This window comes from Mycteria americana, chromosome 3 (genome assembly GCF_035582795.1).
Source record: "Mycteria americana isolate JAX WOST 10 ecotype Jacksonville Zoo and Gardens chromosome 3, USCA_MyAme_1.0, whole genome shotgun sequence".
Classification (NCBI taxonomy): domain Eukaryota; kingdom Metazoa; phylum Chordata; class Aves; order Ciconiiformes; family Ciconiidae; genus Mycteria; species Mycteria americana.
Genome location: NC_134367.1, coordinates 1,671,664 through 1,699,489, shown reverse-complemented (window position 1 = coordinate 1,699,489; position 27,826 = coordinate 1,671,664). Strand labels below are relative to the sequence as shown.

General features: G+C 62.8%; 1 protein-coding gene across 1 annotated transcript in view; it reads left to right on the top strand.

Moving 5' to 3' along the window:
- Positions 1-1,210: 1,210 nt before the first annotated feature.
- Positions 1,211-27,826, top strand: part of PTK2B (protein tyrosine kinase 2 beta) — a 31,486-nt gene continuing 4,870 nt past the window's right edge. The window contains exons 1-22 of the mRNA XM_075497615.1: positions 1,211-1,293; positions 15,913-16,160; positions 17,949-18,127; positions 18,264-18,351; positions 19,362-19,441; positions 19,635-19,697; positions 20,074-20,128; positions 20,888-21,028; positions 21,669-21,743; positions 21,850-21,951; positions 22,352-22,469; positions 22,707-22,746; positions 22,836-22,882; positions 23,178-23,231; positions 23,575-23,672; positions 23,765-23,849; positions 25,311-25,411; positions 25,507-25,622; positions 25,854-25,954; positions 26,140-26,229; positions 26,760-26,964; positions 27,595-27,703. Coding sequence (XP_075353730.1) covers positions 15,954-16,160; positions 17,949-18,127; positions 18,264-18,351; positions 19,362-19,441; positions 19,635-19,697; positions 20,074-20,128; positions 20,888-21,028; positions 21,669-21,743; positions 21,850-21,951; positions 22,352-22,469; positions 22,707-22,746; positions 22,836-22,882; positions 23,178-23,231; positions 23,575-23,672; positions 23,765-23,849; positions 25,311-25,411; positions 25,507-25,622; positions 25,854-25,954; positions 26,140-26,229; positions 26,760-26,964; positions 27,595-27,703 — 2,154 coding nt within the window. The 5' untranslated portion in view covers positions 1,211-1,293; positions 15,913-15,953. The remainder of the gene's footprint in view (positions 1,294-15,912; positions 16,161-17,948; positions 18,128-18,263; positions 18,352-19,361; positions 19,442-19,634; positions 19,698-20,073; positions 20,129-20,887; positions 21,029-21,668; positions 21,744-21,849; positions 21,952-22,351; positions 22,470-22,706; positions 22,747-22,835; positions 22,883-23,177; positions 23,232-23,574; positions 23,673-23,764; positions 23,850-25,310; positions 25,412-25,506; positions 25,623-25,853; positions 25,955-26,139; positions 26,230-26,759; positions 26,965-27,594; positions 27,704-27,826) is intronic.

Below are 27,826 nucleotides of genomic sequence, written 5' to 3'. Positions count from 1 at the left end.
ACGCCCGGCTGCCGGAGATGCCGCAGGGATGCTCCGACCGTCTTCCAGCGGCTGTAGCGGGAAGGGGCCATGTCCAGGTTGCGCCTGGTGTAGCACCAGTCGCTCCCAGGCATCACACCTCGAGGCGGGGGGTAATTTGGGGGCGGCAGGGGAGGAGAGGGAGCTCAGCGGAGGAGGAAGGGATGGGAAGGAAACAGGGTGGGACCTGTCTCTGAACACCTCTCCGAGGCAGGGGATGCCCACGCAGGGAGGGACCCCGCTGTGCCGGTGATGGGGTGCAGCCGTCGATGGGGTGACCTGGCAGGGACCTGCTGAGCAATGGGCAGGGGGATCCCCGGGGGGCTGCAGCTCCCCGGGACCCTGCAAGTCCCTGCCCGGGGTTTGGGGAACTGCCCGACCAGCTTCGCCCCACCACTTCCCCATTCCTGCTCGGCACAGGGGTGGCCCCACCATCCCCGCTGCCCCCCGGGATCACGGCTGCCCCACTGCATGCTGTGGGCTGGGGGGCACGGGGTGCACCCCATTGCTCCCCTCCTCCTCCACCTCTTCCTTGGCCCCTTGGCGTCCCCAGCACTGCCCAAACCATTTCGGCAGAGCCCTGGGGTCGGGGTCAGGTCTTCTGGGGGCCTGGGTGGCCGGCCTTGATGTCCAACCATGGAGGGGTCCTCAGAGGAGCATTAAAGCAAGCGTTAAAGGGGGGCCTGGTGCACCCCAGAAGTAGGGAGGTGTTGCTGTGGCCCGGGGGTGTGGCAGTGCCAGACGGCCGCCCCGTGACTGCGAACGTCGGCCCCAGCGGCTCTTGCACCATCCTCCCTTCCTGCCTCGGGTTCTTCCGCGGTGCTGGGGCGTCCCCCAGACCCACGGTTTCGGGGGGGGGATCCCTGCGGCGGGATTTCGCTGTGAGCAGCCTGCCAGCTCCTCCCAGGTATGAGCGGGACCAGCCTGAATGCCGGCTGCCTCGGGCTCCCTGCCCAAATTCCCGGCTGATCCCAAGACCTGCCCCAACCCGCCTGCAGGACCCAGGTGGGGAAGGCTGGGTGGGCAGGTGAGGGGTCCTGGGCCTTCCTCGTCTCCTGCCTCCTCTTCCTCCTTGGCGTCGGCGGCACCCACCAGTCCTGGCGAGCCCTTTCCGGAAGCGGGCGGTGGGGAGGAGTGGTTTCACCCCTTGTCCCAACCCGTGGGACGCACACCCACCGGGCCAACCCTCCCCGCCGGCGACACCACCGCGTGCCCCCGCTGCCGCTGGGGCCAGGAGCGGGGCCGGCCGGGGGGGCGAAGGTGGCTCCCGCCAAGGTGAGAGTCTCTGCCCGCTCTCGGGGAGACGCTTGGGTGCCGGGGGGGACGGGGGAGAGCCGAGGGAGGGCAGGCAGCGGGAACCCGGGTGGGTGCAGGAGAGGGACACCCCTGCCCGTGGCGGGGGTCCCCTCCCCAACGCGCCAGCTCGGCCGCCTGCCCGCAGGTGGGTGGACAGGCAGGGCTTCCTTAGCCCTTCCCGCACAGGGGGACGTGTGGCAGCGGCGCTGGGGGGCTCGGCGGCACGAGGGCAGGGTGCAGCGTTCCCCCGTCGCTCCCCGCCCTGCAGCCGGCGATCGGGAGGTGCCCGGGCTCTGCTATCTCCTGCCAGCGTCAATGTTTGCCCAACGGCGGGGCGGTTCCTGCCGGCGAACATGCCTGCCTGCGCTCACCGGCCTGGCACGGCGCCTGCGAGGACATGGGGGAAGAAAGCCAGAGATGGGAGGGTTGCAGTCCAGGGGGCTGATGCAACAGCCCCGTGTGCTTTCTGCTGGGGTTCGATGCAGCCGGGGATGCATCGTCCTAGCGGAGGATTCCCCCAGGACAGGCTGCTCCTCCTAACCCAGCCCCGGCCGGGTAAATCTGCCCCGCGTCCCTCGGCCGGAAAGGGCGGCCGCGCTGCTGGATCCCTCGGGACGGGGACGTCCAGGGGATGTCTGACAGCTTGGGCAGGGATCGGAAAGGACTTGGAGGTCTTGGAGGTGCTGCATGGGGCTGGGGCTGTCCCGAGGAGGTGGAAGGGAGCCGGTGACGTGCAGCAGCCAGGGAAGGCTGGGTGCGTGCCCCATGCTGGCAGCGGGACCGTGCTGGATGAGACACCGGCGTTAGGGCAGGGAGGTGGGGAGAGGTCAGTGCTGGAGGCTGGGCCTGAGCTTGGTGTCTCCCGGGGGTTCTGTGGGCAGGGAGCTGCTGCAGGCGTCTTCCTGCTGCCCCCCTGGCCCCATCTTGGCCCAAAGCCGTGTCCAGCACAGGGGTATTTCCAAGACAAGGTGACCATCGGGACCCTGTGGTCTGTCGGGAAGGGGACGGCCAGCTGCAGCGTCCCGTTGCATCCCATTGCACCCCTCCTTGCTGTCTTTGTGCTGGCGGAAGCCCTGGGGAAGGGGTCACAGCGGGGCTTGCTGGGGCACAGGAACACCCCAGGAACAGTCCCGTTCCCACAGGAATTTTGCTCCCACAGGCGGAATCGCCTCCAAGTGCTCCGCTGGCATCAGCCGTGGGGCGAAGGCAGGGGGGATGCCGCGCGTTCACCTCCGCGTGGCTGGGGGTGACAGATCCTCGTAGCAGGAGCCGAAACCGCGTGTCCGCGAGCTTCCCGGCACCGAGCAGGGAAAGGCAGCGTCGGGATGCGGATCATCCTTTGGGTTCAGGTCCGCAGCCCTGATTTATAGCTCCCAGCCTTGCCTGCAAGGGCACCGGTGAGAGTTGGAGCAAGAAGAGCTGCGAGGGAGCGGGCTGCATGTGTCTGGAGAGCCACGGGTCTCAGAGAGCAGGGGGAGTGGAGGGCGGCGTGGGGCAGCGGTGGCCCCGCGGGCAGTAGCCACAGGGGCCGCGGGCCGCGTGCTCCATGGTGTCTGCAAAGGATACGGCGTTGTGGCGGTGTGTGTGCATGGGAAACCCCCCCTCACCTTTGCCAGCGATGCTTTGCACGTGCTAGAGAGACACGCACACGCATGTGCAAGGGCACGCACGGGTCCGGCGTGCAGGGGCACAAGTGCCCCTGTCCCCAAGCTCTGCGTTTCCATGCCTTTGCGCTCAGCTATTATTAATATTCAGCATAAAGGCTCTTCCAGGCGCTGGGGGCTGGGAAGGCAGCGTCTGAATCATTTTGCTTTTTCCCTGGCAGAGCTATTACTCATGAGGGGTAGACGGAGCTGGGAACCTTTCATGCAAAGCCTTGCTTGTATTTCAAATTGCAGCGGTGGCAGACCTCGTGCGATACCCACGTCTCCTCCACCCAGGCATCCTGGCATGCAGGAGGGGGTAAAACCCAGGATGCCCGGCACAAAAATCCCAGGGAGACCTTTCCCTGGGCACCCACAGGGGTAAAATTAGATTTTTCCCTTGGAAAATCTTCCCGAGGGGTCACAATCCCTCTGGCTTGGCTGTGTTTTCCCCTGGGATGGGGCTGGCCGGCCGGACCGCAGCTCCCCGGGGCAGGGAGGGACAGTGCCGGTGGCTGCAGTGGCATCGCAGTGAGGCCACCCAGCTCTGTTTGGGGAAGTGGCTTCAAAGAGGGAACAGGAACACGAATCGTTGGAGACGCAGCTCCCGTCAGCCCCTGGGGAAACCTCACAGGACTCAGTTGGGCTTTTTGTTTTGGGGCGGTTTGCTATGTTTCATGTTCAAAAATGGCTAAAAAACTAGTTTCAGCAGAACTCCCGTTCCCGCAGAGAAAAACCCAGCAGCCACGTCCCGGCGAGGAGGCTTCTCCCCGGCTGTAACCACCAGTAAGGCAGGTTAGCTGGTGTGCTGGGCTGAACTGGGATGGCTCCGCTGTGCAGAAAGGCGCTGCGGAGGGAAGGAAGTGCTGCGGATTGGGGGGCCGGCAGCGTCGCTGTGAGCTTGTCTGAGCAAGAGCCACTTGAAGGGATGAGCAGGGCTCTCCTTGGGGAAAAAAAACCCGGATATTTTTAGGGTGTGAGTTATTTCATCCCAGGGAGAAACTTGAAAACAGTGGCTTAAAAGCGTCCACTTCGCTCCTTAGAAAAGTTGCCCGGTGATGCAGGGAGGTGATTTCCACGGAGGTTTTCAGCATCTTGGCCCTGTTAAGTGTTGCAGGAGAGCTCTGCCTGCCCCCTGCCCTCGCCCCTGCCTGGCAGGGTATCCCAATACCTGCCCCGCTTGGCTCCCGGCCCGATGCAATGACTCGTGCTGGTTCCACAGATTTCCACCTCAGCAGGAGCTTGCCACGGACAACCTGACCTCGGTCTTGTGTCCTAAGCTGGCTCCAGCAAGCATTGCCTGGGGTGCTCTGCCTCCGAGCCTTGTGCAGGCTGCTGCACACCTTGCCACGCCGCACACCCGGCTACGCTGCATCACCCTGCCATGCTGCACGCCGTGCTGCATTGCACACCCGGCCACGCTGTGCACTGTGCCACGCTGCATACCCTGCCACACCGCACACCTTGCCACACTGCCCACCCTGCCACACTGCATGACCAGCCATGCTGCACACCCTGCCATGCTGCACACCCTGCCACGCTGCACACCTTGCCATGCTGCACACCCTGCCACGCTGCACACCTTGCCACGCTGCACACCGTGCCACGTTGCACACCTTGCTATGCTGCGCACCCTGCCATGCTGCATACCCAGCTCTGCTGCACGCTCAGCCACGCTGCACACCCAGCCACGCTTCACAACATGCCATGCAGCACACCCGGCCATGCAGCACACCCGGCCGTGCAGCACACCGTGCCACGCTTCACACCCTGCTACGCCGCACACCCGGCCATGCAGCACACTGTGCCACGCCGCACACCTTGCCATGCTGCACACCCGGCCATGCAGCACACCGTGCCACGCTTCACACCTTGCCACGCCGCACACCCGGCCGTGCAGCACGCCGTGCCACGCTTCACACCTTGCCACGCCGCACACCCGGCCGTGCAGCACACCGTGCCACGCCGCACACCCCGCTCCCCCTGCCCGGCTGCCCCCCATGCAGGCCTGCGTGCAGCAAAGCTGCTCTGCCCCTCCCAGGGCCCCTGCCCCGCAGCTGGAGCCTTTTCCTTCCCCCGGCCCAGCCGGGTGTTGCTGTTGCTGAGTTGGAGCCGGGGAAGGCTGGGCGCCAGGCTGGGGGGGCCGGCTGGGGTCCCCCCTCTGCTCTGAGCCATAGCAGGGCACACGGCAGAGGAGGAGGAGGAGGAGGAGGAGGAGGAGGAGGAGGGGGGATTGCCTTCACCTCCCTCTGCCACTACAGCCAGAGGCAAAATACCTGCCTGTGTTTGCCAGGATCTGGCCTGTCCCCATGGGGCCCCGCTGGGGCCACTGCCAGCAAACGGGGAATTTCCACCTGGCAGAAACCAGGGCATTTTTGCTGCCTGGTTTTATCTCCAAAGGCTGAAGCACCGAGGGATTTCAGACGGGAAATCCCACCCCATCCCCAAACCCTTCCCCTTGCAGAGGCAGCACGGGATGCTCGGCCGGCGAGAGCGTCGCTGCCCTGGCCCTGTGCAGGGATGGGCTGACGTGAAACGCAGCTGCCTTTTGCCCTGCTGGGACCTTCACTCCTGGCCCCAAATCAAGAGAAAACCTCCAAGTCAAAAGCTAGGGACCTCGCACTGAAAAAAGTTTAGAAATCACCCGGTTTGGGGGAGTTCAAGGGGAATAAATGCCGTGTTTCGGCCTGAGCTGGTGCGTCTGCAGCTCGGGCCAGGTGGACGGAGGGTCGAAGGCACCTCAGAGGGTCATTCAGCTTATTTCGGTTTTTAAAATGATATTTAAAATGTTTACCTTTCCGAGAAAAAGGCTGAAAACTTTGCGGAGGGTAAAAAGACTTCCAGTTTGGTGGCGAGCCGGTCTTGCGTAAGCCTGTGCAGCGGCGTGATAGCGCATGCTAGAAATGATTGACGAGCAAGAAAATAAAATGCTTAATTAAATGACAGCAATTAATTTCCCCCAAACTCAGCTGAATTTCCCTGGGAAATGCAAACTTCCCACATTTTGCAAACCCAGCCGAGTGTGCTGGGACTGTGCAGCTCTAACGCAGCCCGACCGGAGGGGCGGCTGTAAAGCCGTGCTGGAGCCACGTAGGATGGTATAGTTAATATAACGGGTGGCACGGGACCCGCTAACGAACCTGCGAAGCATATTGAGAGGGCTCGGTGGTGGAGCCTGGCAGTTTGGAAAGGGAAACGAGTTTCAAAGCAGGGCTCGGGGGTCACTTCCGAGCTGGTGCTCAGTGTTTTTTGCCTGGGGAAATTGTCACTGCATGGTGTCACCGCGGCCAAGGGCTTTTCCAGGCTGCGGAGAAGCGACTGGAGCTTGAAATCCCCGCTTGGTGCAGGGGAAGGGCTCAGGTGGGTGCTGGAGGAGCTGCAGCTTGGCACCCCCTTGGGAAACGTCTGCCAAAAAAGCCACAACCTAGCCAGGAGTTTTGGAGGAGATGAGTTTCCTTCAATAAGCTGAGATGAATAAGTGGAATTAGCGTAAGCACCCAGAAACAGGCACCTCAGTGCGGTGATGCCAGCCGCATCCCACGGCCGAAGCCCGGTGCCAGCTCCCTCCCAGCCTCACGCACAGCGGGGTTTCTACCCCAGAGCCTCTATTTTCCTTTCCCTCGCCCTTCCGAAAGGAAGCAGGAGCAGCATCTCCCGTGCTTCCCGCGGGTTGCCTTGGCGACCGGGATGCTTAGCGACCAGGACCCGCCGGCAACACTTCCCGCCGTGCCAAAAATGATGCTGCGAGCCCTCGCCCGCTCCGCTTCCTTCTCCCGCGGAAAGGTTACCGGGAAATACGCTCACCCTCTTCCTGGGAAGCAGTTTCCCCTCCCCGAGGGAGGCTTGGAGTGCCGCTTTCGGGTTATCTTTAGCCTGACGGCCTTGCCTGAGCTTGGGTGGTTTGGGTTGGTGGGGAAGGTTGAGCCCTGCCAGCCCACTCCAGCCCCTTGGCCTGGGGATGCTGTCTCAGCCCTGTCCTCCCCCATGGTCCCAGAGCAAGAAGCACCTCCCGCGTCTCCCCTACAACTCGAGGGCTTTCGGAGCCCCCCAGGCCTGATTTTGGGAGCTCTTCCAGGCTATCTGACCCTTTTCCTTACACCACAGGCGCGTGGTTCTTGGCTGGAGCTGTGTTGGACACATCTTTGGTTGTGAAAGTACAAGAAAAAACGCAGACCAGGTGATAATTCCATTATTAATTGTCAGAATGAGTGGGAGCCCCAGGACGACCCCCGTGATACAGGGTTGTAGCACGTCTGCGGGGCCCTGGGACCTCAGTCCCTTAGGAGGACGGGCTGGAAGCCAGATCTCAGAGCCTGCCCGTGATCCTTTTTGTGTCTGGCAGCGGCAGGCAGCAGGCAGGGGAGTATAGAAAAGCAGCTTCGCTGTCTCAGGTGTGAGTTGTTTCTCTCCTGGCATAAAAGATGAGGGATTTAGGGTGAACCCTTCTTCCTGCAAAGCCTGGGGTGGTCGGGGGGCCTTTTGCCCCGGCGGCCGTGGGATCGTGCCCCTGTACTGGGCACTGGTGAGGCCGCACCTCAAGTGCTGTGTTCAGTGTTGGGCCCCTCACTCCCAGAGAGACATGGAGGGGCTGGAGCGTGTCCAGAGAAGGGCAACGGAGCTGGGGAAGGGTCTGGAGCACAAGGCTGATGGGGAGCGGCTGAGGGACCTGGGGTTGTTCAGCCTGGAGAAAAGGAGGCTGAGGGGAGACCTCATCGCTCTCTACAACTGCCTGAAAGGAGGGGGTAGAGAGGTGGGGTCGGTCTCTTCTCCCAGGTAACAAGTGACAGGACGAGAGGAAATGGCCTCAAGTTGCGCCAGGGGAGGTTTAGACTGGATATTGGGAAATTTTACTTCACCGAAAGGGTCGTCAAGCATTGGAACAGGCTGCCCAGGGCAGTGGTGGAGTCCCCATCCCTGGGGGTATTTAAAAGCCGTTTGGATGAGGTGCTCAGGGACATGGTGTAGTGGTGGGCTGGGCAGTGCTGGGTTAACGGTTGGACTTGTTGATCTTAAAGGTCTTTTCCAACCTAAACGATTCTGTGATTCTGTGATTCTGTGATTCTGCTCCTAGTTGGAGCAGCGTGGAGAAGCTGATGGCTCTGGCATGGCCAAGGGGCAATGCTCCGGCAATTTTGGCAGGAAGATCTCCATTGGGGTGCAGACCGTTGTAGCAAACCTTGCATCTGAAACCCGGGCAGTCTGCCCTGGGACGGGGGACGCTGTGGCCCCCCTACAGCCACGGCACCCACGAAATGCTTGGGGGGCAGCTGCAGAGCTTCCCTGCCCGGGGAGGAGATGGCCAGGAACAGTTAGCAGGAGCTCGGGGCAGGGGGGGTGGCATTTTGTCTTTAGGACCAGGCACCACATTGACCATGGCCAAAAAAAGTGGTGCTGGGGGTCCCTGAGCCCCTCGCCCCAGTGCATCCTTGTGGGGAGCCTTGCACCGACATCCCGGCACCTCGGGGACCGTCGTGCCGGCAGCCTGCCATCTCCTCCCCGAGCAGCCGCCGGCAGAGCTGCCGTCCCCATCTCCTGGTGAGCCGTTCCTCCCCAGATGGTCCTGCCTCGTCCCATCCCCGGCTCCACATAAACAGCGCTGCTCTGCGCCGGGAACACGGAGATCTTTCCCCCGTGCCTGAGTCACCCCCTCCAGCTGAGCTGCTGCGTGTGGGCTTTGACGGCAGTTCTCCGGGAGTTATGTCTAATTCCCCGGGAGCGTGTCGCCGGTACCGGCCATCTCACCGGCTGTTCGGGTGCAGGTCGCAGTCACACCGTCGGGACGGGAGATGGGACGTGGGAGGAGGTGGGATGCAGGGGGAGATGGGATGCGTGGGGTGATGGGATGCGTGGGGTGATGGGATGCAGGGGGAGATGGGATGCGTGGGGTGATGGGATGCGTGGGGTGATGGGATGCGTGTCCATGCCCAGCCCTGCACCCGAAACCAGCCACACCGATGTTTCCCCAGTCTGAAAAAGGAGGGGTGCCTGCCTGGGGGAGGGAGAGCCCCCCCGCAGGAGACAGGACGAGGGGTCCTGGGCTGCTGTTGTAGCAAGAAGGGTGTCAGATGGGCAGGAATGCGATGGGACCTTAGGAGGTCTGGGGGATGCTTGTCGTCTGCTGGGGATGTTTTCGGCTGTCGTGGGGAGCTGCTGCGCCAGCGATGGGGGTACCAGCAGCAGGGGGGTGTTTTGGGGTCCCCTAGCAGAGGGGACAGTGCCTCTGTACCTGCTCCAACCCCCCTCCCGGGCAGCCCATCCTCGCCTGCTGGAGCCTGCGTCATTTCCTTTGCTTTGCGAAACGCAGGCTTCCTCTGCGGGGACATCACGTGAGGAGCCCTCGGTCCCCAGCCGGCCCCAGTTCTGCCTGCCCGGGCGGGGAACGGGGGCGGTGGGACCGTCCCAGTGCCCCCCAGCCAGCTCCCACCACTGGACCACGCTCCAGCCCATCTCGCATCCCACCTCGAAGGGCCGTCACGTCCTATTGCCATGCCGGCAGCATCGTGCGTGTGCCAGGGTGTGCTGGGTCCGGCTGGTGTGAAATCCCGCAGGGACGAACCCTCGCTGGTGGGGAAGGGGAGAGATGCCCTGGGCGGGCAGGACTGGGGGAAGAGGGGATGGAGGACGGGGATGGGATATGCAGGGAGGCAGGACAGCCGGCATTACGCCCCATGGCAAAGGCTCGGATCTGGAGCTCGGCTCCTAGCCACCACGGAGATCCCAGCAGCACCCTGAGGCATGTTTTTGTGTTGCCAGCCCTTGATACCTATCCAGGATCTGCGGTGGGGAGGCAAAAACCTGCTCGCCGTGCCCGCTGGGGACAGGGCTGAAGTGATGGATGGGAGCTGGGCAAGATTTGGGGTAGGTGCGGGGAATGGGATGGTCGAGAGATAAGGCTGGGAGTGCGGCGGGGTGGTCGGACGGCTGCGGGTGACGGCTTGGAGAGCACCCATCCCCGCTCCCAGTTACATGGTGGAAACTCACTGGTTTCAGTGCTGAAGCAGGGCTGGAGCGTGATGCCGTAGGTGCCAAACAGGGTTGAGAGCCTGTCTGTTCCCCTGGGAACCCAAGCAATAAAGTAATGAGTCATTTAAATACCTGCATAGATAGGGGAAGGGCCTGGGGCAGAGCAGGCAGCCCTGCCTGCCGGGGCCCTGCCCGCACCGTCCCCTGCCATTGAGGAACGCTGCTCCCCTGGGTGACTCAGGAGGGGCTGGGGTCCCCGCGCCAGCAAGGGACCACAGGGACGGGGTTGCTCCCGGGACTGCGTTTGCCTTGGACGGAGCCGGGATCCAACTTAGCGGCCGCCGAGAGAAGGGGCAGGATGGTTCGGGGAGGGATGCGCTGGGTCCCGGCGGAAAGGATGATGTAGCCCACGGGCTGGCCTGGCAGCCGGAGACCCTCCTGGGTGGCTGGGGTAAGTCGCAGGTCACCGTTGTCCCCGTCCCCTGCTTCCTGCAATTCCTGGGGTCGGATTGCCCCCGGCAGAGGTGCTTTGGGGTTGTGGCATCGCTCAGCGGGACCCAGGCTTTGGGGTTTGCAGAGGAGGGGGATGCGAGCTGCCTGCTCTGCCTGCTGCCTGCATCCCCCGCCCTGCGCTGGGACCACCCAAACTGGTCTCCCAGGCTGGGTGAGCCATGCCTCAGTTTCCCAATCTGTATGATGGGCTCGAGCAGCCGCTTGCGGCACGTGCACGAGCGTGCCTGCGCGTGGGCCCTGCCTGCCTGGATGCTATGCAAATGCCTCTGCGCGCACTTGTCAGCTGCAGCAGGAAGCGCCGGCTCCATCAGTGCGGGCTCGGCGTGGGGGACGGAGGGGACGGCTGCCTCTCCGTAAGTGCCGCTTGCCTCCTGCTCCATCTTCCCCGGGTGCCTGGGTGCCCCGGGGTGCGCCGGTGGGACCGAGACCCTCCCCTCGAGTAGGTGGATGGAGGGCTGAGCACACGCCAACTCATCACGCCGAGTTGGAGAAGGGGCTCGGTGGGGTTTCGGCGTGTCGCTGGGGCCCTGGCCGTCAGCCCAGGTGTGTCTGGAGTTCGGGGTAGGGCTGGAGGAAGCGGCACCCGGGGCACCAAACTTTTCCGAGAGCGTGGGAGCGACCGGAGAAACTTCCTGCTCCGGGGCTGTGCCGGCGTGCGGGAGGGGAGGTGGCTCTGAGCCGCTGAGGGGACCTTTCGCGGTGTCACCCACAGGAGAAGGCAACAGGGGGCTGCCGGGAGGGACACGGAGGCTGCAGCAAGGGCACGTTGGTGACGGTGGCAGCAGTGCAAGCTCTCGGTTTCGTTTCGTGGGCTCTTCCGTCCCCGTGTGCCTGGCTAGGGCGGCGTTACACGTCCGACACGGCTGTCCCCGCTGGGGACAGAGCCGGGCTCCCGCGGGGTGGGTCCCCACGCCGGAGGGGAGGCGAGCGGGCAGGGGGTGGAGGTCCAGGGGGCTCTGGCCGTGGCCAGGACCCCTTCTCCATCCTCCAGCCAAATGGCCCCGGGGATGCCCAGCTGGGGGGGGCTGCTCGGGGTGCAGGCACTGCCTCCGCTGTGCTCCCCGGCTTTATTTTGGACGGGCATCTTGGCCCGGGCAAGGCAGGGACGTGCGAGGGCAGAGCGCGAGCCCGGGGTGTGCAGGGGCTGGGAGGCTGCGGGGTGCTTGGCTGGAGGGACGGAGCCGTCCCTTGTGGCCGTGCTGGGCGTGAGGGGACGTGGAAAAGCGGGCTGTGCCCTTGCTCACGCTGGCTGCCTCCAGCCCTGTCCATCTCCAGCCGTGGCAGCGGGATACTCTCTGCGGGACGTTCTCTGCATCCCACTCCCCAGCAGCATCGCTCATCAGCGTAGGGACAGGGAGGGGACATCCAGTCCCGGTCCTGACCCCGGGGGCTCACCGAGAGTGTGAGGGGACGTGTCGTGGGAACGGGACTGGAGGAAGAAAACAGAAAATGAAGAGAAAGTGGAGAAAAAGAAGAAGAGTCAAAGTGAAATATTCCTGGCGCTTGTGCTCAGCAATTGCCCCTCTCAACTGAGAGCTGAGCTCCCCTTCCCCGGGGGCTGGCTTGGGCCATCGTCCCCACCCCGACACCCCCCTGGGAGGGTCCCTCTGAAACCCAGGGGATGCGGGGTTCACTTTTTAGCTATTTAGCGGAGGAGACCTTTATTTTAGATATTGCTGGGAGGAGAAGCTCTTTGGGTACCAGCCCCTTCTGCAGAGCAACGAGAGCGGTAGCGAAGCCTGAAGCGGAGCGTTTCTGTGCCTGCTGCCGAGCTGGGACGGGGGGTTGCTGATTCGGCTTGCCTGTGTTGCTCTTTGAGCCTGGTTGAGCAGGAAACACTCGTCCAGCACAGTGTGCTGCTGGTCAGCTGCAGCACAGATGCGGTCTGTGGGCTAGCATTGCTCAGGCATGTAGCATCCCTGATATCGCTTGCAGGGGTGGCCTCCGCTTCCCTGTCATGGCCGGAGACTGCGGGGGGGAATGCCCCGGTTGTCCCTGCTTCAGCCAGCCCTTGCAGCCCTCCTGAGTAGGGAACCTGGCTAAAAGGTGCGTCGAGTGCAGAGAGCCGGCCATACGGGTGTTCTGCAAAGGATGTGGGTTGCTGCAAGTTCTTCCCTGTGCAGCCCGAGACACTGCTGTGAAGGAAAGGAAAAAAAAAAAAACCCACCCAAAACTCGGTGTGAAAATGCATGTGAACTCACATGCATGCGGCCCGTCGGCGCGGCTGGGCTCGCTGCCGGCCCGTGCCGGAGGCGAGGGTGCTCAGGACCAAGGATGCTAACACGCCGGCATCCCGTTGCTGTCGTAGCAATGCTCCCATCGCAGCCACGGCGATGTGGAGCCTCTTTCCCCGTTCCCTTGGAGAAACCTGGAAAACAAAAGTCTGGGCCGTCCACGCATTGCACGGCTGCCAGCAAAAACCTTTTGTACGGACCTGAAAGTGTCAGGCTACGCCGCGTGTATTTTTAGGCCGGTGACTCAAAAGAGTTGCTTTAAAAAGACGAAGCTCGCGGGAGGCAGCACACAGCGTCCCGCTAGCACGCAAGCTCGCGTGGGGCTGTAATTACAGCGAAGCCGCCTCTAAGCGCTGTGCAAATGATGGTGCAAATCCCAGCGAGGAAGGGGAAACGGGGGAATGGGGAGAGAAAACCTCGGCAGCTGGCCTCGGGAAGGGTTCCTGCCAGCACCTCCTCGCTGCGTGGTTTTCTCGCCATCTCCCCCGTCGGCGTTTGGTTTTGGAGAGGCCGGTGACCGGGGGATGGCTGCAGCCCAGACCCGCAGTTCAGGCTTGGGACGTGGGGCAGAGCCCGCTCCGAGCCCCGCAGGGGCGATGGCAGCCCATCCTCGCTGCCTCCACCCCAGGTCGGTGCTGCCGGGGCTCGGCGCCAGCGCTCCCCGTCCGCTCCAGTGCCGAGGCAGCCAGCCGCGAGGTTTTGGCTGCGTTGCCCTGGGTGAGCTGAGGGCTTTCTCAGCTGTACGGCCCCGTGGGTATCGTGGGGAGGGCAGGACCCTCAGCCCCACGCGTGGGGACGTATGGGACATCCGCAGCTGGTCCCACCCACCCCTTCCCCTCCCCGCGGCATCTTCCAGGTCTGCTCCTCACCCTGCCTGCCTTCGCAGGGCAGAGCCGGGGAGACCCTCCGGACACCCCAGCCCCTCTGCCCCTGCAGCCCAGCCGGGAGCCCCCCAGGAGCCACGCCGGGACCCTTCCGTGTGGCAGACCCGGAGCGACGTACGCCAGAGCTGCAACGCCGCGGTTTGCAAACAGCTTCTCGGCTGTTTAATCAGTAACCAGAGGCCCGAGCTCGGCTGGGGCTCCAGCTCAGGAGCAGCCTAATGGGGGAACTCCTACATTTTTTTAATTTCACGCCCAAAACAACGCGGGTTGGAGCGGCTCTTTGCAAACCTGAATTTGCCCCGTGCGTCTGGCTGTGCTGGCGGGTTTTTTGCTCGCTCGGGCTCCGTGCAAAGCTCCGTGCTTTCCTGGGAAGCCGATGGCCGGGCTGAGACAAACACCTTTGCTTTTAGGGGGTTATGTGAGCTGAGTTTGCCCAGCCTCAGCCCAGGTGCATGTCCAGAGAGGTGGAGAAAGCAACCCAGAGCAAACCCTCTTCTGTGCCAGCCCTGCCCAGCTTGCAACCCAAAAGCCACGTGAAGAGGAAAATTTTAGATCCATTCGGATCATCCAAGACCCACATACCCCGTTAAATGTTTTTCTCAGCAAAGGGAAATCTCAAGCCACTTCCTTTCCAGCTCAAATGACATTTTTTGAGCAGGCTTCTGGATTTTATCCCCTCTAAAAATAAAAAAGCAAATCGATATAAATCAATATCGCCCTTCCGGGGGAGAACGAACCCGGCTTCCATGCCCCATTTTGCTTTTTAGTGTTTTTTTGCAAAGCATTCTGCTAAATTCAGCCGGGTTGGGAGGTCACGTCGTTGAACCGCAGCTGCAGCTGCAGGTACCCGTGCTGGGAAGCTGCAGCCCAAAGCCTTCACCTGGGTTTCATGGGAGGGAGAAAATGGTGAGTGCTGGGGACACAGAGGTATGGCTCTGGGGGTGACAAGGACACAGCGGTATGGCTCTGGAGGTGACAAGGACACAGAGGTATGGCTCTGGGGGTGACAAGGACACAGAGGTATGGCTCTGGAGATGTTTGGGACACAGAGGTATGGCTCTGGGGGTGACAAGGACACAGAGGTATGGCTCTGGGGGAGATGGGGACACAGAGGTATGGCTCTGGGGGAGATGGGGACACAGAGGTCTTGCTCTGGAGGTGACAAGGACACAGCGGTATGGCTCTGGGGGAGATGGGGACACAGAGGTATGGCTCTGGGGGTGACAAGGACACAGCGGTATGGCTCTGGGGGAGATGGGGACACAGAGGTATGGCTCTGGGGGTGACAAGGACACAGCGGTATGGCTCTGGAGATGACAAGGACACAGAGGTATGGCTCTGGAGATGACAAGGACACAGCGGTCTTGCTCTGGGGGTGACAAGGACACAGAGGTATGGCTCTGGGGGAGATGGGGACACAGAGGTATGGCTCTGGGGGTGACAAGGACACAGAGGTATGGCTCTGGAGATGTTTGGGACACAGAGGTCTTGCTCTGGAGGTGACAAGGACACAGAGGTATGGCTCTGGGGGAGATGGGGACACAGAGGTCTTGCTCTGGAGGTGACAAGGACACAGCGGTATGGCTCTGGGGGAGATGGGGACACAGAGGTATGGCTCTGGGGGTGACAAGGACACAGCGGTATGGCTCTGGAGATGACAAGGACACAGAGGTATGGCTCTGGAGATGACAAGGACACAGAGGTCTTGCTCTGGGGGTGACAAGGACACAGAGGTATGGCTCTGGGGGTGACAAGGACACAGCGGTCTTGCTCTGGGGGTGACAAGGACACAGAGGTATGGCTCTGGGGGAGATGGGGACACAGAGGTATGGCTCTGGGGGTGACAAGGACACAGAGGTATGGCTCTGGAGATGTTTGGGACACAGAGGTCTTGCTCTGTGGGTGACAAGGACACAGAGGTATTGCTCTGGGGGAGATGAGGACACAGAGGTATGGCTCTGGGGGTGACAAGGACACAGAGGTATGGCTCTGGGGGAGATGGGGACACAGAGGTATGGCTCTGGGGGTGACAAGGACACAGGTATTGCTGTGGGGGTGACAAGGACACACGGCTCTGCGCGGAGGAGCTGGGCTTGGGGCCCCGGCTGTACCCGCCGGCTGTGCATGGCCAGGGCTGTACGGCGGGAGGGAGGGCACCCTTTGTCGCACTCTCTCTTTATTTTCTCTCTCCGTCTCTGTCTCCATCCATCTCCATCTCTCCATCCCTTCCCTCCTTCCCTTCCCCACCCACCCCGGCGTGTCCCCGCTGTCCCCATCCCACCCCCGACCCTCTCCCCACCCCGCAGGGTGACCCCCCCTCCCCAGGGTCCCCACCGTGCCAGCGCGGTGTCTCTCCCGCAGGGAAGGGATGCTCAGCTCCTAGCACCCCGGGCGTGGTGAGGATGTTGGCCATCCCCGAGGCGCTGGGTCGCCCGCGGAGCAGCTCGTCCCGCAGCCTGGCCGGGACGCTGGAGGCCACCCTGGGCATGGGGACGTTGGAGATGGACAAGGAGGAGATGCGCATCCTCAAGGTCTGCTTCTACAGCAACAGCTTCAACATGGGCAAGAACTTCAAGCTGGTGAAGTGCCCCGTGACGACGGAGATCCGGGTACGTGGGCAGGGGGGTGGACAGGGCGGGGGGGGGGGCTGTTTTTTTTGTCCACCCAGCATCAGAGCTAGCTCCCTTCCAGACACCCTTTCCCATGGCATGGTAGCCCCCAGAGCCCCGTGGCTGAGAAGCACCAAAACCTGGAGGATAGAGAGAAAATTTGTCCGTCTCTGGTGGCCCAGGGGAGTTTGAAAAGAGCGAGGGCTCGTTGGCCCCGCTGCCGGTTCCTGCAGCGAGGATCGGCCCCGGCAAGTCGCTGCTGGTCTCCTTCATGGGCAGCGAAGAGGAGTTTCCAGGCCACGGTTCATCTTGCCCCAGAGAAGACATCCTCGGGCACAGCGGTGCAGGGAGTGATGGGAGGAGGCCAGAGGACAAGTGGATTTGGGACACCACGGTGCCTTGCAGCCGGGCGGAGGCTGGGGACAGGCAGGAGCTGGGTCCCCACCTTTCCTCCGTCCCCGCTGACCTGCACGGACGCAGGTCCTCGGTGGTGAGTGGGACAGCGACCTTCGAAACCCCAAGCCCATCCTGGACACCCTGGACACCTGCCATCCTGCCATCCCTGGGCACCCCGGGGGTGCACCCAGCGCCGAGGCCAGCAGCACCTCTTGCTCTCCTGCCTGTACTGCAAGCGAGGACCCAGGTCCTTCCTCCCACCCCACCGGGACTTCTGCACCCAACTTCTGCCCTTTGCTTGTGGGGACACGGGGCTGGGAGGACAGCGAAGGTGACATTGGTGCTTTCCATCATGGACATGGTGGCTTTGGGCTGGAAACGTGCTCCTCACCCTTCCTACCTGGAGTCCTGCAGCTTCCCAGCCAGGGGAAGGTGTGTGGGTGCTGGGGACCCGCCGGCCAGCGCCAGCTTGGCTGCTGTAGGGTTGGTGTCCACCATGAGAGATACACGCCCTGGGTGCAACGGGTGATGCTGTACCTTCTCCTGGGGCAGGTCCTCGGGACAGTGCATTGCAATGAAGTCATGGGGAGGTGACCAAAGTACAGCTGAGCTGGGGGTTGTTCCTCAACTGGTGGCACATGGAGCGGGAGAGGGCCGTCCCCGTCCTTCCACCTCCAGGAGAAGGCCGTGGGTGTAGCAGAAGGTTTCAGAGGAGCGGTCAGGGCGGGAGAGGACTCATCAGGCTGGGAAGGAGATGCCTGGGAAGGGGAAATGCAAGCGAAGGCATGAAATGGCAACGGTCCGGCTGTCCCCAACGCAGGGGTGGGAGCGCAGCCAGCAGGACACGGGAGCAGAGCAAGCCAGCGGCGGTCACTCCTCGGGGACAGCTTGGCCACCGGTTGTGTGGCCAACCATCAGCTTTTAGTTGGCTTTTCAGCTACCAGAGTGAGAGCAGAGGCCTGGCAGGTCCTGGGAACTCCCTGCCCGCACTGCCCCAGTTGTGGGGCAGGAGGAGCGAGCTGCGCTGCAAGCTCGCTGGCAACAACGATGTCTGCTTTGCTATCTGCTCGCAACTGATGCCGTGCATCGGGTGTAGCTCAGCTGAGGCATAAGGAGGGGTGGAAATGACCCAACTGGGCTTTTATCCCTGACCAAAACACCTCCGGGAGGTTGGATGAGACACGTTCAGGCTGTGGGTTGTTGCAGAGCAAGCTAGAGGCATCTTTGGAGGCTTCACATGGAGCCCGCTGGGGCTGGTGGCTGTGCCCGGAGCTGCGTTTTCGTTCCAGGGGTATTTGTGTTGCGGTCGTGCTGTATTTCCTCCTTGTTTAAAGCTCACCTGGAGCCCAGCTGGGGGTGCTCAGGTCTCAGCCCTGCTCCTTTCCACCCCAGGAGGTGATCAGGTCCATCCTGGTGAGCGGCCGCATCGGGCCCGACATCAAGCTGGCCGAGTGCTATGGGCTCCGCCTGAAGCACGTGAAGTCGGACGAGATCCACTGGCTGCACCCGGACCTGACGGTGGGCGAAGTGCAGGAGAAGTACGAGTGCCTGCACCTGGAGGCCGAGTGGAGGTAGGACCCCATGGGGGTGGTGTCCCTCTCCGTGTCCCCAAACCCACCCGGGGCAGGGGCATGGGGACCACCGAGCCCCGTTTAGAGGGAAAGCTCCTCCAGCGTGGGCCTCATCGAGGGTCTCTCCTGTTGCCAGGTACGACCTCCAAATCCGCTATCTGCCGGAGGATTTCATAGAGCGCTTCAAAGAGGACAGGACCACCTTGCTCTACTTCTACCAGCAGGTCAGAGGTGGCCCCGGGGGTCTCCTAGCCCCAGCCAGGTCGGCTCTCCGGCTACCCTGACCCACCCCCCGGCTCCAGGAGGGCGTTTCCTCCTCTCCAGCCCAGAAAACACGATTCCCCAGAGCCCCAAGACCTTGCAGCCCGTTTACGTCACCCCGGGCTGCTGACGGGGCAGTCCCTGCGGTCCCATCCCGCTGCTGGACCTGTGCATCTCCATCAGAGACAGCCGGTCCCAACCCCTTCACCCCGCTCCTGCCCCTGCTGCGTCCCAGCGCAGGATGCGGGAGGGTGTGGACCCTGCGAGCATCCCCTGCGAGCATCCCCTGCGAGCATCCCCTGCCAGAATCCCCTGCGAGCATCCCCTGCGAGCATCCCCTGCAAGTATCCCATGCAAGCATCCCCTGCGAGCATCCCCTGCCAGAATCCCCTGCAAGCATCCCCTGCGAGCATCCCTTGCCAACATCCCCACCAGCATCCCCTGCGAGCATCCCCTGCAAGTATCCCATGCAAGCATCCCCTGCGAGCATCCCCTGCGAGCATCCTGTGCAAGCATCCCGTGCGAGCATCCCCTGCGAGCATCCCCTGCCAACATCCCCACCAGCATCCCCACCAGCATCCCCTGTGAGCATCCCCTGCCAGAATCCCTTGCGAGCATCCCCTGCCAGCATCCCGTGCAAGCATCCCCTGCGAGCATCCCCTGCCAGCATCCCCTGCGAGCATCCCGTGCAAGCATCCCCTGCGAGCATCCCCTGCCAACATCCCCACCAGCATCCCCACCAGCATCCCCTGCCAACATCCCCTGCCAGAATCCCTTGCGAGCATCCCCTGCGAGCATCCCCTGCCAGCATCCCCTGCGAGCATCCCGTGCAAGCATCCCCTGCGAGCATCCCCTGCCAGCATCCCCTGCGAGCATCCCGTGCAAGCATCCCCTGCGAGCATCCCCACCAGCATCCCCACCAGCATCCCCTGCGAGCACCCTCCACCTCCTGACCCCTGCGCTTCCTCGGCAGCTCCGGAGCGAGTACATGCAGAATTACGCCAGCAAGGTGAGCGAAGGCATGGCCCTGCAGCTGGGCTGCCTCGAGCTCAGGTACGTGCCCTGCCTGTCCCGGCCCGTCTGCCGCAGCGGGAGGGCTGGGGAGGCCGGGGGAGCGGGGTCTGGGGCCGTGGAGGGTTCTGCAGGAGAGCGGGGAGTTTCCAGCTCTTTCTTTGCCGTGGGGGGGGGGCCGTGGCGGGGGGATGCAAGCGCAGGGCGGCTGTCTGACGTCCCTCCCTTCTCGCAGGAGGTTTTATAAGGACATGCCTCAAAACGCGCTGGATAAGAAATCCAACTTCGAGTTCCTGGAGTGAGTAGGCACAGCCCCCGTCACCGGGCAGAAAACCCCTTGCCCCTAAACCCCCCGCCCCGTCCAGCCGGTCTCGAGGGGCTGGGGATCTGCAGATGGCCTTCCTCATCCTCCCACAGCTCCTCATCCTCCCACAGCCATCAGCCCTGCTGATGGGGAGGCTGCAAGGAGGGGGAGACGGGAACCTTTCACCCTGCGCTGGGTGGGCGGCTTCTCCCCCAGGAGCACCCCCTCGCCCCTCAGCACCCACTTTTCTTGGTGCATCCCCCCCACCCCACCCCGCCGGTCTGCAGCTCCCCAGGGAGGCCCCCACGCGGCCCCGGGAGTGGGGGTCCCCACGGGGCCGTTAATGTGCACGGGGGTCTCTGCTCTCCAGGAAGGAGGTGGGTCTGGACCTCTTCTTCCCCAGCCAGATGCAGGAGAACCTGAAGGTGAGAGAAGTGTGTGGGTGCACGGGTGCAAGGTCTGTAAGCACGCACGGACGCGGCTGGGGGTGCCCACGTGCGCGCATCGAAGCGCACACGTAGATTTGCACGTGTGCGGTTGTGCTGGCACACGTGGAAACGTATCTGCACGCGCGCGCCCGGGTACACGTGTGTCTGCGTGCACATAGGGGGCCAAGCGTGTGCATCCGCGTGCACGTGTGGGTTTGCACGCACACCGCCGTGCGCATCTGCCCACGCTCGTGGAGCTTTGCGCACACTCGTGAAGGCGTATCTGCCTGCGTGCGTGCATTCGCATACAGCGCCGTGCGTGCTCCTGTGTGCATCGGTGTGCACGGGTGGATTTGCGTGCGTAGGCATGTCCGCTCACACGTGTATTTGCATGCACGTGCATACGTATGCGTGTATACCTATGCAGATGTATGCGTGCAGGCACATCTGCTCACACACGCGATGACGCATCTGCATGCTCACGCGTGTGCGGATGTACGCACGCGTGTGGCCACGTGTGCACGCGTCGGTTTGACACGTGTGCACGCACGTCTGCCCACGCTCGGGTACGTGGGAATGAGCACGCACACACGGAGGCGTGCCGGCATTCATATTTGCAGGTGAGTGCGTGCGCGCATGTGTCCACGTGCGTGTGTGTGTGCACGTGTCCGTGGGCACCTCGCACCCTCTGCACCCCGCATCCCCGCTGCGTGTCTGGCAAGTGCCCTGCGTGGCTAGCGGCCGCTCTACCCACAGCCCAAGCAGTTTCGGAAGATGATCCAGCAGACCTTCCAGCAGTACGCGCTGCTGCGGGAGGAGGAGTGCATCCTCAAGTTCCTCCACACCCTCTCCACCTTCGCCAACATCGACCAGGAGAGCTACCGCTGCGAGCTCATCGTGAGTCTGCCAGATGGGATGGGATGGGATGGGATGGGGTGGGATGGGATGGATGGGATGGATGGGATGGGATGGATGGGATGGATGGGATGGATGGGATGGATGGGATGGGATGGGATGGGATGGATGGGATGGGATGGGATGGGATGGGATGGGATGGGATGGGAGCGCGTCCCCTGGTCCACGGTGCTCTGGGGCCATGCATGTTGGCTGTGCCCCCCAGGCAGCGCGCAGGGGGACACACTGCAGGATGAGGACAACCTCCATCCCAAGCTGGTGTTTGAGGCTGCATCTCCCACGCCCTTAAACCCAGCAAAGTCTTGCTAAAGGACCCAGGGGTCCGATCCCGGTGGGTGCGAGCCAGTGCCTGAAGTTTAGTGAACCCCTTTGGGGTGAGAAGGTGGCAAACCAGGAGGGCTGGGAGCCCCTTTGGGGCCAGGAGGAGGAAACCCACCCACACCGGGCTCCTTGCCTTGCACCATCCACCGTCCCCTCTCCAAACCATCCTCTCTCCAAGTCCCTCTGGGAAGGTGATTTTTCCCCAGGGTGTCTCACACATTGCAGAAGGTTGGGGGGGACGCCTGGCTCTGGGGGTACACCCCCCCCTCAGATCGGCATCCTCCTTCTGCTGCTCCCCCAGCAAGGGTGGAACATCACGGTGGACCTGGTCATTGGACCCAAGGGCATCCGGCAGATGACGAGCAAGGAGGCCAAGGTACGGGGTGGGTGTTGGGTGCTGGATGGGGAGTGGGGGGGGGGGGGGGTGGCTGCTCTTAAATTGGTGATTAAAGCCAGCGCCGGGGCTCTGCCTCTCTCCCCAGCCCACGTGCTTGGCCGAATTCAAGCACATCAAGTCCATCAAGTGCTCCAGCGTGGAGGAGGGCCGGGCTGTGCTGCAGCTGGGGCTCAGCGGCACCCCCGAGGTGAGGGGGCGTTGGGGGGTGCCCCGGGCGCTGGGAGTTGTGGGTGGGAGGGGGTGGCATCGCGTCCCTGCGGGTTAGGGCAGGACTTGGTGGATGGCTCCGTGCCCACCCAGAGAGCTCCTGCCTCCAGCCCCGGCTGAGGGGACGCTGTCCCCCAAAGCGGGGCACGTCCAAGCTGCCCCGGGGGTGCCCCTGCCCCGAGGGTCCAGCCCTGCCCGGGGGTGGTTTGGTGCCGGGCGCCTTGGCCGGGGTGTCCTGGGAAGGACGATGCTGGAGAAACTGGGATCCGCTGCAGAGCAGGGAGGTGGTGTAAGGTGGAGAGATGGGGACCCCCCATCCCAGCATCCCCCGGCCCCAGCTCCGGGCTCACCCGTCCCCCTGTCCCTGCCGTCTCCCCCAGTCCCTGGCTATCAAGACAGCTTCTCTGGCCGAGGCAGAGAACATGGCCGACCTCATCGATGGCTACTGCCGGCTGCAAGGGGACTTGGAAACCTCCCTCATCGTCTTCCCCAGAGGAGGTGAGCGCCCTGGGGAGCACCCACCCCGGCAGGGTCCCCACCCGTGCCCCCCCAAGCCCTTCTCTGCTCTCTCCACGGCCACAGCATCACCCGTGGCTTTGGAGTGACCCCAGCTGAGACCCACCAAACTCACTGCACGTGTGGCCAAGGTGTTGGGGGTGGTGGGGGGGGGGCCCAGCACCCATCAGGCTCTGATGGGGGTGACAGGGAAATGACTGTCTGCTGTCCTCTCCGCAGAGCGGGAGAAGAGGATCAGCCTGCCGCAGATCCCGGCCCCGTGAGTAACGCCTGGCCCCGGAGCGGGGCTGGGATCCCGTCCTGCCGCCCCACACCGCTCCCTGACCCCCACCTCCTCCCACCCCACAGGCACCTGGAGGAGAGGCAGTCCACGCTGTCGGACAGCGTGAGCGTGGGTGAGTTTTTGGCTCTCCTCCTCCCTTCCCGCCAGCCCAGGGGATGCAGGCAGGGCTGTGGGACACCAGTGCACGAGGATTCGGGGGTTTGGTGGGGCTGGACACCCCCAGCCCTTTGCCTGGGGGACGAGATGCAGCCGAGCATCCCGGGAGGGGGCCAGGCCGGCGTCCCGCACGCTTCTGCCGGCCGCAGCTGCTCCAGGCTGGGTGGCCGGACCCCATGGGGATGCTGCAAGAAACCCCCCTGCCCGGTGAGCTGCCCGAATCCCTGCCTGCGACCTCCTTCTTGCCCTAGACTCTGATATTTATGCTGAAATCCCCGATGAGTCTTCAAGACCGAGGTCTGGAGGTAGGTGCCACCCCCCTGGGTGCCCTCTGGCCCATCTCCCAGCCCCCCCAACCAAGCCCCCCCACCCCAATTTCCCACCCCATCCTCCCAAAGCTGGGACCAAGGTTTTGCCTGCACTGCTCACCTTGCTCCCCAGAGCGGCTGCAGGAGCTGGGATCACCCCATGTGCCATGGGGCAGGACCTGTGGGTCCTTGCCGAGGGGGTGATGGAGGGGGTTGGTACCCGGGGATCGCCATCATCTCTGGGTTAGCGTGGGGGCTCTGCCCACGGAGCGGGCAGGGGTACAGGCAGCTTCCTGCCCGCTGGCTCTGCCACCTCTGCCCTGCTCCCCTGTCCGTGAAGTCCAGCACTACGGGATCTCCCGGGAGGATGTCACGTTGGGCAGGATCCTCGGAGAAGGCTTCTTCGGAGAGGTCTATGAGGGGATCTACACCACTCCTGTGAGCATCCCGCCCTCTCCCTGCCCTGCCTGCCTCCTCCATGGCCGGGGGGAGCGGGGAACAGCAGCCCCCACCCCTCCTTCTCCTTGCAGAAAGGGGAGCGGGTCAATGTGGCTGTGAAGACCTGCAAGAAGGACTGCAGCCTGGAGAACAAGGACAAGTTCCTGAGCGAAGCGGGTACGCAGGGGGGTCCTGCTGCCCTTTGGGGGGGGCAGAGCCTGCTCAGCCTCCCCCCCCCCCCCCGGGGCTCGCATAGGTGGGCAGAGGGCAGATGTGGGGGGCTTAGCGGTGTTTGCAGCATTGCAGTGGTGGGGTGTTAGAGACAGGCTGGCAGAACCTGGTCCCTGCTTGGGGACATCTTTATCAATGATCTGGACGAGGGGATCGAGTGCACCCTCAGTCAGTTTGCAGACCTCACCAAGTTGTGCGGGAGTGTTGATCTCTTGAGGGTAGGAAGCTCTGCAGAGGGACCTGGACAGGCTGGGTCGATGGGCCGAGGTCAATTGTGTGAGGTTCAACAAGGCCAAGTGCAAGGTCCTGCACTTGGGTCACAGCAACCCCATGCAACGCTGCAGGCTTGGGGAAGAGTGGCTGGAAAGCTGCCTGGTGGAAAAGGACCTGGGGGTGTTGGTCGACAGCCGCTGAATGTGAGCCAGCAGTGTGCCCAGACGGCCAAGAAGGCCAACAGCATCCTGGCTTGTGTCAGGAATAGCGTGGCCAGCAGGACTGGGGCAGTGATCGTCCCCTGTACCCGGCACTGGTGAGGCCGCACCTCGAGTGCTGTGTTCAGTGCTGGGCCCCTCACTCCCAGAGAGACATGGAGGGGCTGGAGCGTGTCCAGAGAAGGGCAACGGAGCTGGGGAAGGGTCTGGGGCACAAGGCTGATGGGGAGCGGCTGAGGGACTGGGGTTGTTGAGCCTGGAGAAGAGGAGGCTGAGGGGAGACCTCATCGCTCTCTACAACTGCCTGAAAGGAGGGTGTAGAGAGGTGGGGTCGGTCTCTTCTCCCAGGTCACAAGTGATAGGACGAGAGGAAATGGCCTCAAGTTGTGCCAGGGGAGGTTTAGACTGGATATTGGGAAATTTTACTTCACGGAAAGGGTTGTCCAGCACTGGAACAGGCTGCCCAGGGAAGTGGTGGAGTCCCCATCCCTGGAGGTATTTAAAAGCCGTTTGGATGAGGTGCTTAGGGACATGGTGTAGTGGTGGGCTGGGCAGTGTTAGGTTTACGGTTGGACTCGATGATCTTAAAGGTCTTTTCCAACCTAAACGATTCTGTGATTCTGTGAAATTGCCATTGCAATGCAGGACAGAGCAGGAGGAAGGAGGTGTCCCGTGCCCTCACCCCTGTGACATCCAAAATACCTGTTTTATGGGAGGGATGGCTACCAGCGGGGGAAGAAAAGCTGCTGAATCCTCGTGTGAGAGCAGAGGGACACCACCTGGATGTAGATTCCTGGGGAGCTGGAAACCAGTAGCCCCAACCCCTTTGGGGACGTACTAGGCTATCCCTGGCAATTCCTCCTGCCCTGTCTCCAGCTTCATGGCAGACACCTGCCCCTACACCCCAGGACAGGGGTTTGGGGCTCCTGGAGGGGGGTTCCCCCATTGCAGCGTGTCTGACGTGGTCTTCCCACAGTGCTGATGAAGAAGCTGGACCACCCCCATATCGTGAAGCTCATTGGCATCGCGGAAGAGGAGCCCACCTGGATCATCATGGAGCTCTATCCCTACGGAGAGGTGAGCGGGGTCCCACCACTGGAGCCCGTCCTGTCCCCTGCCACCCTTCCTGCCCCTGCTCGGTCCCTGAGCCCCCCTCGCTTGTCCCGTTGCAGCTGGGGCAATACCTGGAGCAGAACAAGCACTGCCTCGCCGTGCTCACGCTGATCCTCTACGCGCTGCAGATCAGCAAAGCCCTGGCCTACCTGGAGGCCATCAACTGCGTGCACAGGTAGGGCAAGAGGGAAAAGGAGCCGGGCAGGATGCTGGGAGAGGCAGGGGACGGCAGGGACGGCGAGGGGACAGGCAGGTGGGGAGCAGGAGTGGGCAGAGGCAGAGGCTGGCAGCATCCTTTGCTGCAGACCCCTTTTGCGGCTGGGCGAGCTGGTTGTCTGGGTGTGAGCTCTCCTTCTCCATCCCTCCTCCATCCCTTCTCCCCAGCCAAGGGTCTCTCTCCTTACAGGGATATTGCCGTGAGGAACGTCCTGGTGGCCTCCCCCGAGTGCGTGAAGCTGGGAGACTTTGGGCTCTCCAGGTACATCGAAGATGAGGAATACTATAAAGGTGAGAGCTGTGTGATGGGGCTGGGGCTCGCTCCAGCCCTGTGAGGCTGGAGCAGGGATTTCTCTGGACGGCAGAGCCGGCACGGGGTGGTGGGGCAGAGACCGTGGTGAGACCTCGCTGCCCTGTGCTGGGGCTGCTCCATCCCCCCTGCAGTGAGCACGGCCACCATCTCTCTCTCCCTCCAGCATCCGTCACCCGTCTCCCCATCAAGTGGATGTCACCCGAGTCCATCAACTTCCGCCGCTTCACGACGGCCAGCGACGTCTGGATGTTCGGTGCGTGGTGGGACGGGGCCGGAGCAGGGTCCCAGGCATTGCCCGCCTCCCGTGGCATCATCGTAATGCACGGGGACAAATCCTGCTCCGGAGCAGGGGGGTTATCCCAGCCTTGCCCTTGGGGAAAGGGCTCCTGGGGCAGAGCTTCTTGCAATTCAACCATCATTAAGTGCTTCCTCCTCCTCCAGTGAATTCAGGACAGCCCGAGTTAAACTCTCCCCCCTGCAAATATCCATCTCCCTGCCTATCAGCCCATCCCCATGGCCTCTGGCACTCATCTGTCCGTCTGTCTGTCCCTAACAGCCCTATGGCCAGCAGCAACCAGGAGCTGGGCTCCTTGCAGCTCCCTGGTAGAGCAGGCAGCTCTTTCCTCTGCATTTTTCACCCAGGAACCAGAAAGGCCGAGCAGCCAAGTGACCTGGTGTCACGCGACAAAGCGCGGCACTGTCACCAGGTCCCCAAAAACCCAAGCGAGGGGCTGGTCCCCCAACTCTAGCATCAGTTGAGGTTGCTTCATGTTGCTCCCATAGCTGTGTGCATGTGGGAGATCCTGAGCTACGGCAAGCAGCCCTTCTTCTGGCTGGAGAACAAGGACGTGATCGGGGTGCTGGAGAGGGGTGACCGCCTGCCCAAGCCCGACCTCTGCCCCCCCATCCTCTACACCCTCATGACGCGGTGCTGGGACTACGACCCCAGCGAAAGGCCCAAGTTCAAGGACTTGGTTTGCAACTTGAGGTGAGCGGAGAGGCGGGGGGACTCATGATGGGCTGGGGGCTCCGTGGTTTGGTGGAGGGGTGGGCAAGTGGGTGAAGGAGAGAAATAAAGCCATGCAAGATTTTGGGTCTGGAGTTTTCTGGCCCAGTCCGAACTCAAAGGACCATTTTGAGACCGTTTGAACCCACCTGCCCCCGGGGTGGTGGTGGTACCTGGGCTGAAATGGGAATGCTTTGCTTCCTGGGGAGGGGTCTTATGGACATGGTATAGTGTCCCTAATATGGACCTGGTGTAGTGGTGGGCTTGGTAGTGTTAGGTTTACGGTTGGACTCGATGATCTTAAAGGTCTTTTCCAACCTAAACGATTCTGGGATTCTGGGATTCTGTGATTCTGGGTCTTACAGGGGAGTCCTGACCCCATATCTCATTGGGGCCAGCCACGGTGATGCTGGTGTGGCCGGCTGGGACCAGGCTCTGCCCTCCCAGTCCTTTCCCTTTGCTTTTCCCATGCCTTTCCCTTTGCTCTTCCCATCCCTCCTTGCTCCCTCGTGTTGTCCGTGGCCCACCCAGCCCAAGCATCCCCACGCTCTGGGTATGGGAGATGTGCCAATGCTTCCTCCTGGGGCCGTCACCCTCCGTCTCCCCCTGCAGTGACATTTACCTGATGGAGAAGGATCTGGCCAAGGAGCAGGAGAGGAACAACCGCCACCGGCCTCCCAAAATCATGGAGCCGCCGTCCTTCCAGGAGCCACCTCCGAAGGTGAGGGGAGGGCAGAGCCCGTGCGGGCAGTGCAGGCAGGTTCATCTCCCCGCCTCGACCCGCTGATGGGTGCTGCAGAAGTGGGACCTCCCCCATCTTGCACCCACCGTGCGTTTCTCCCTC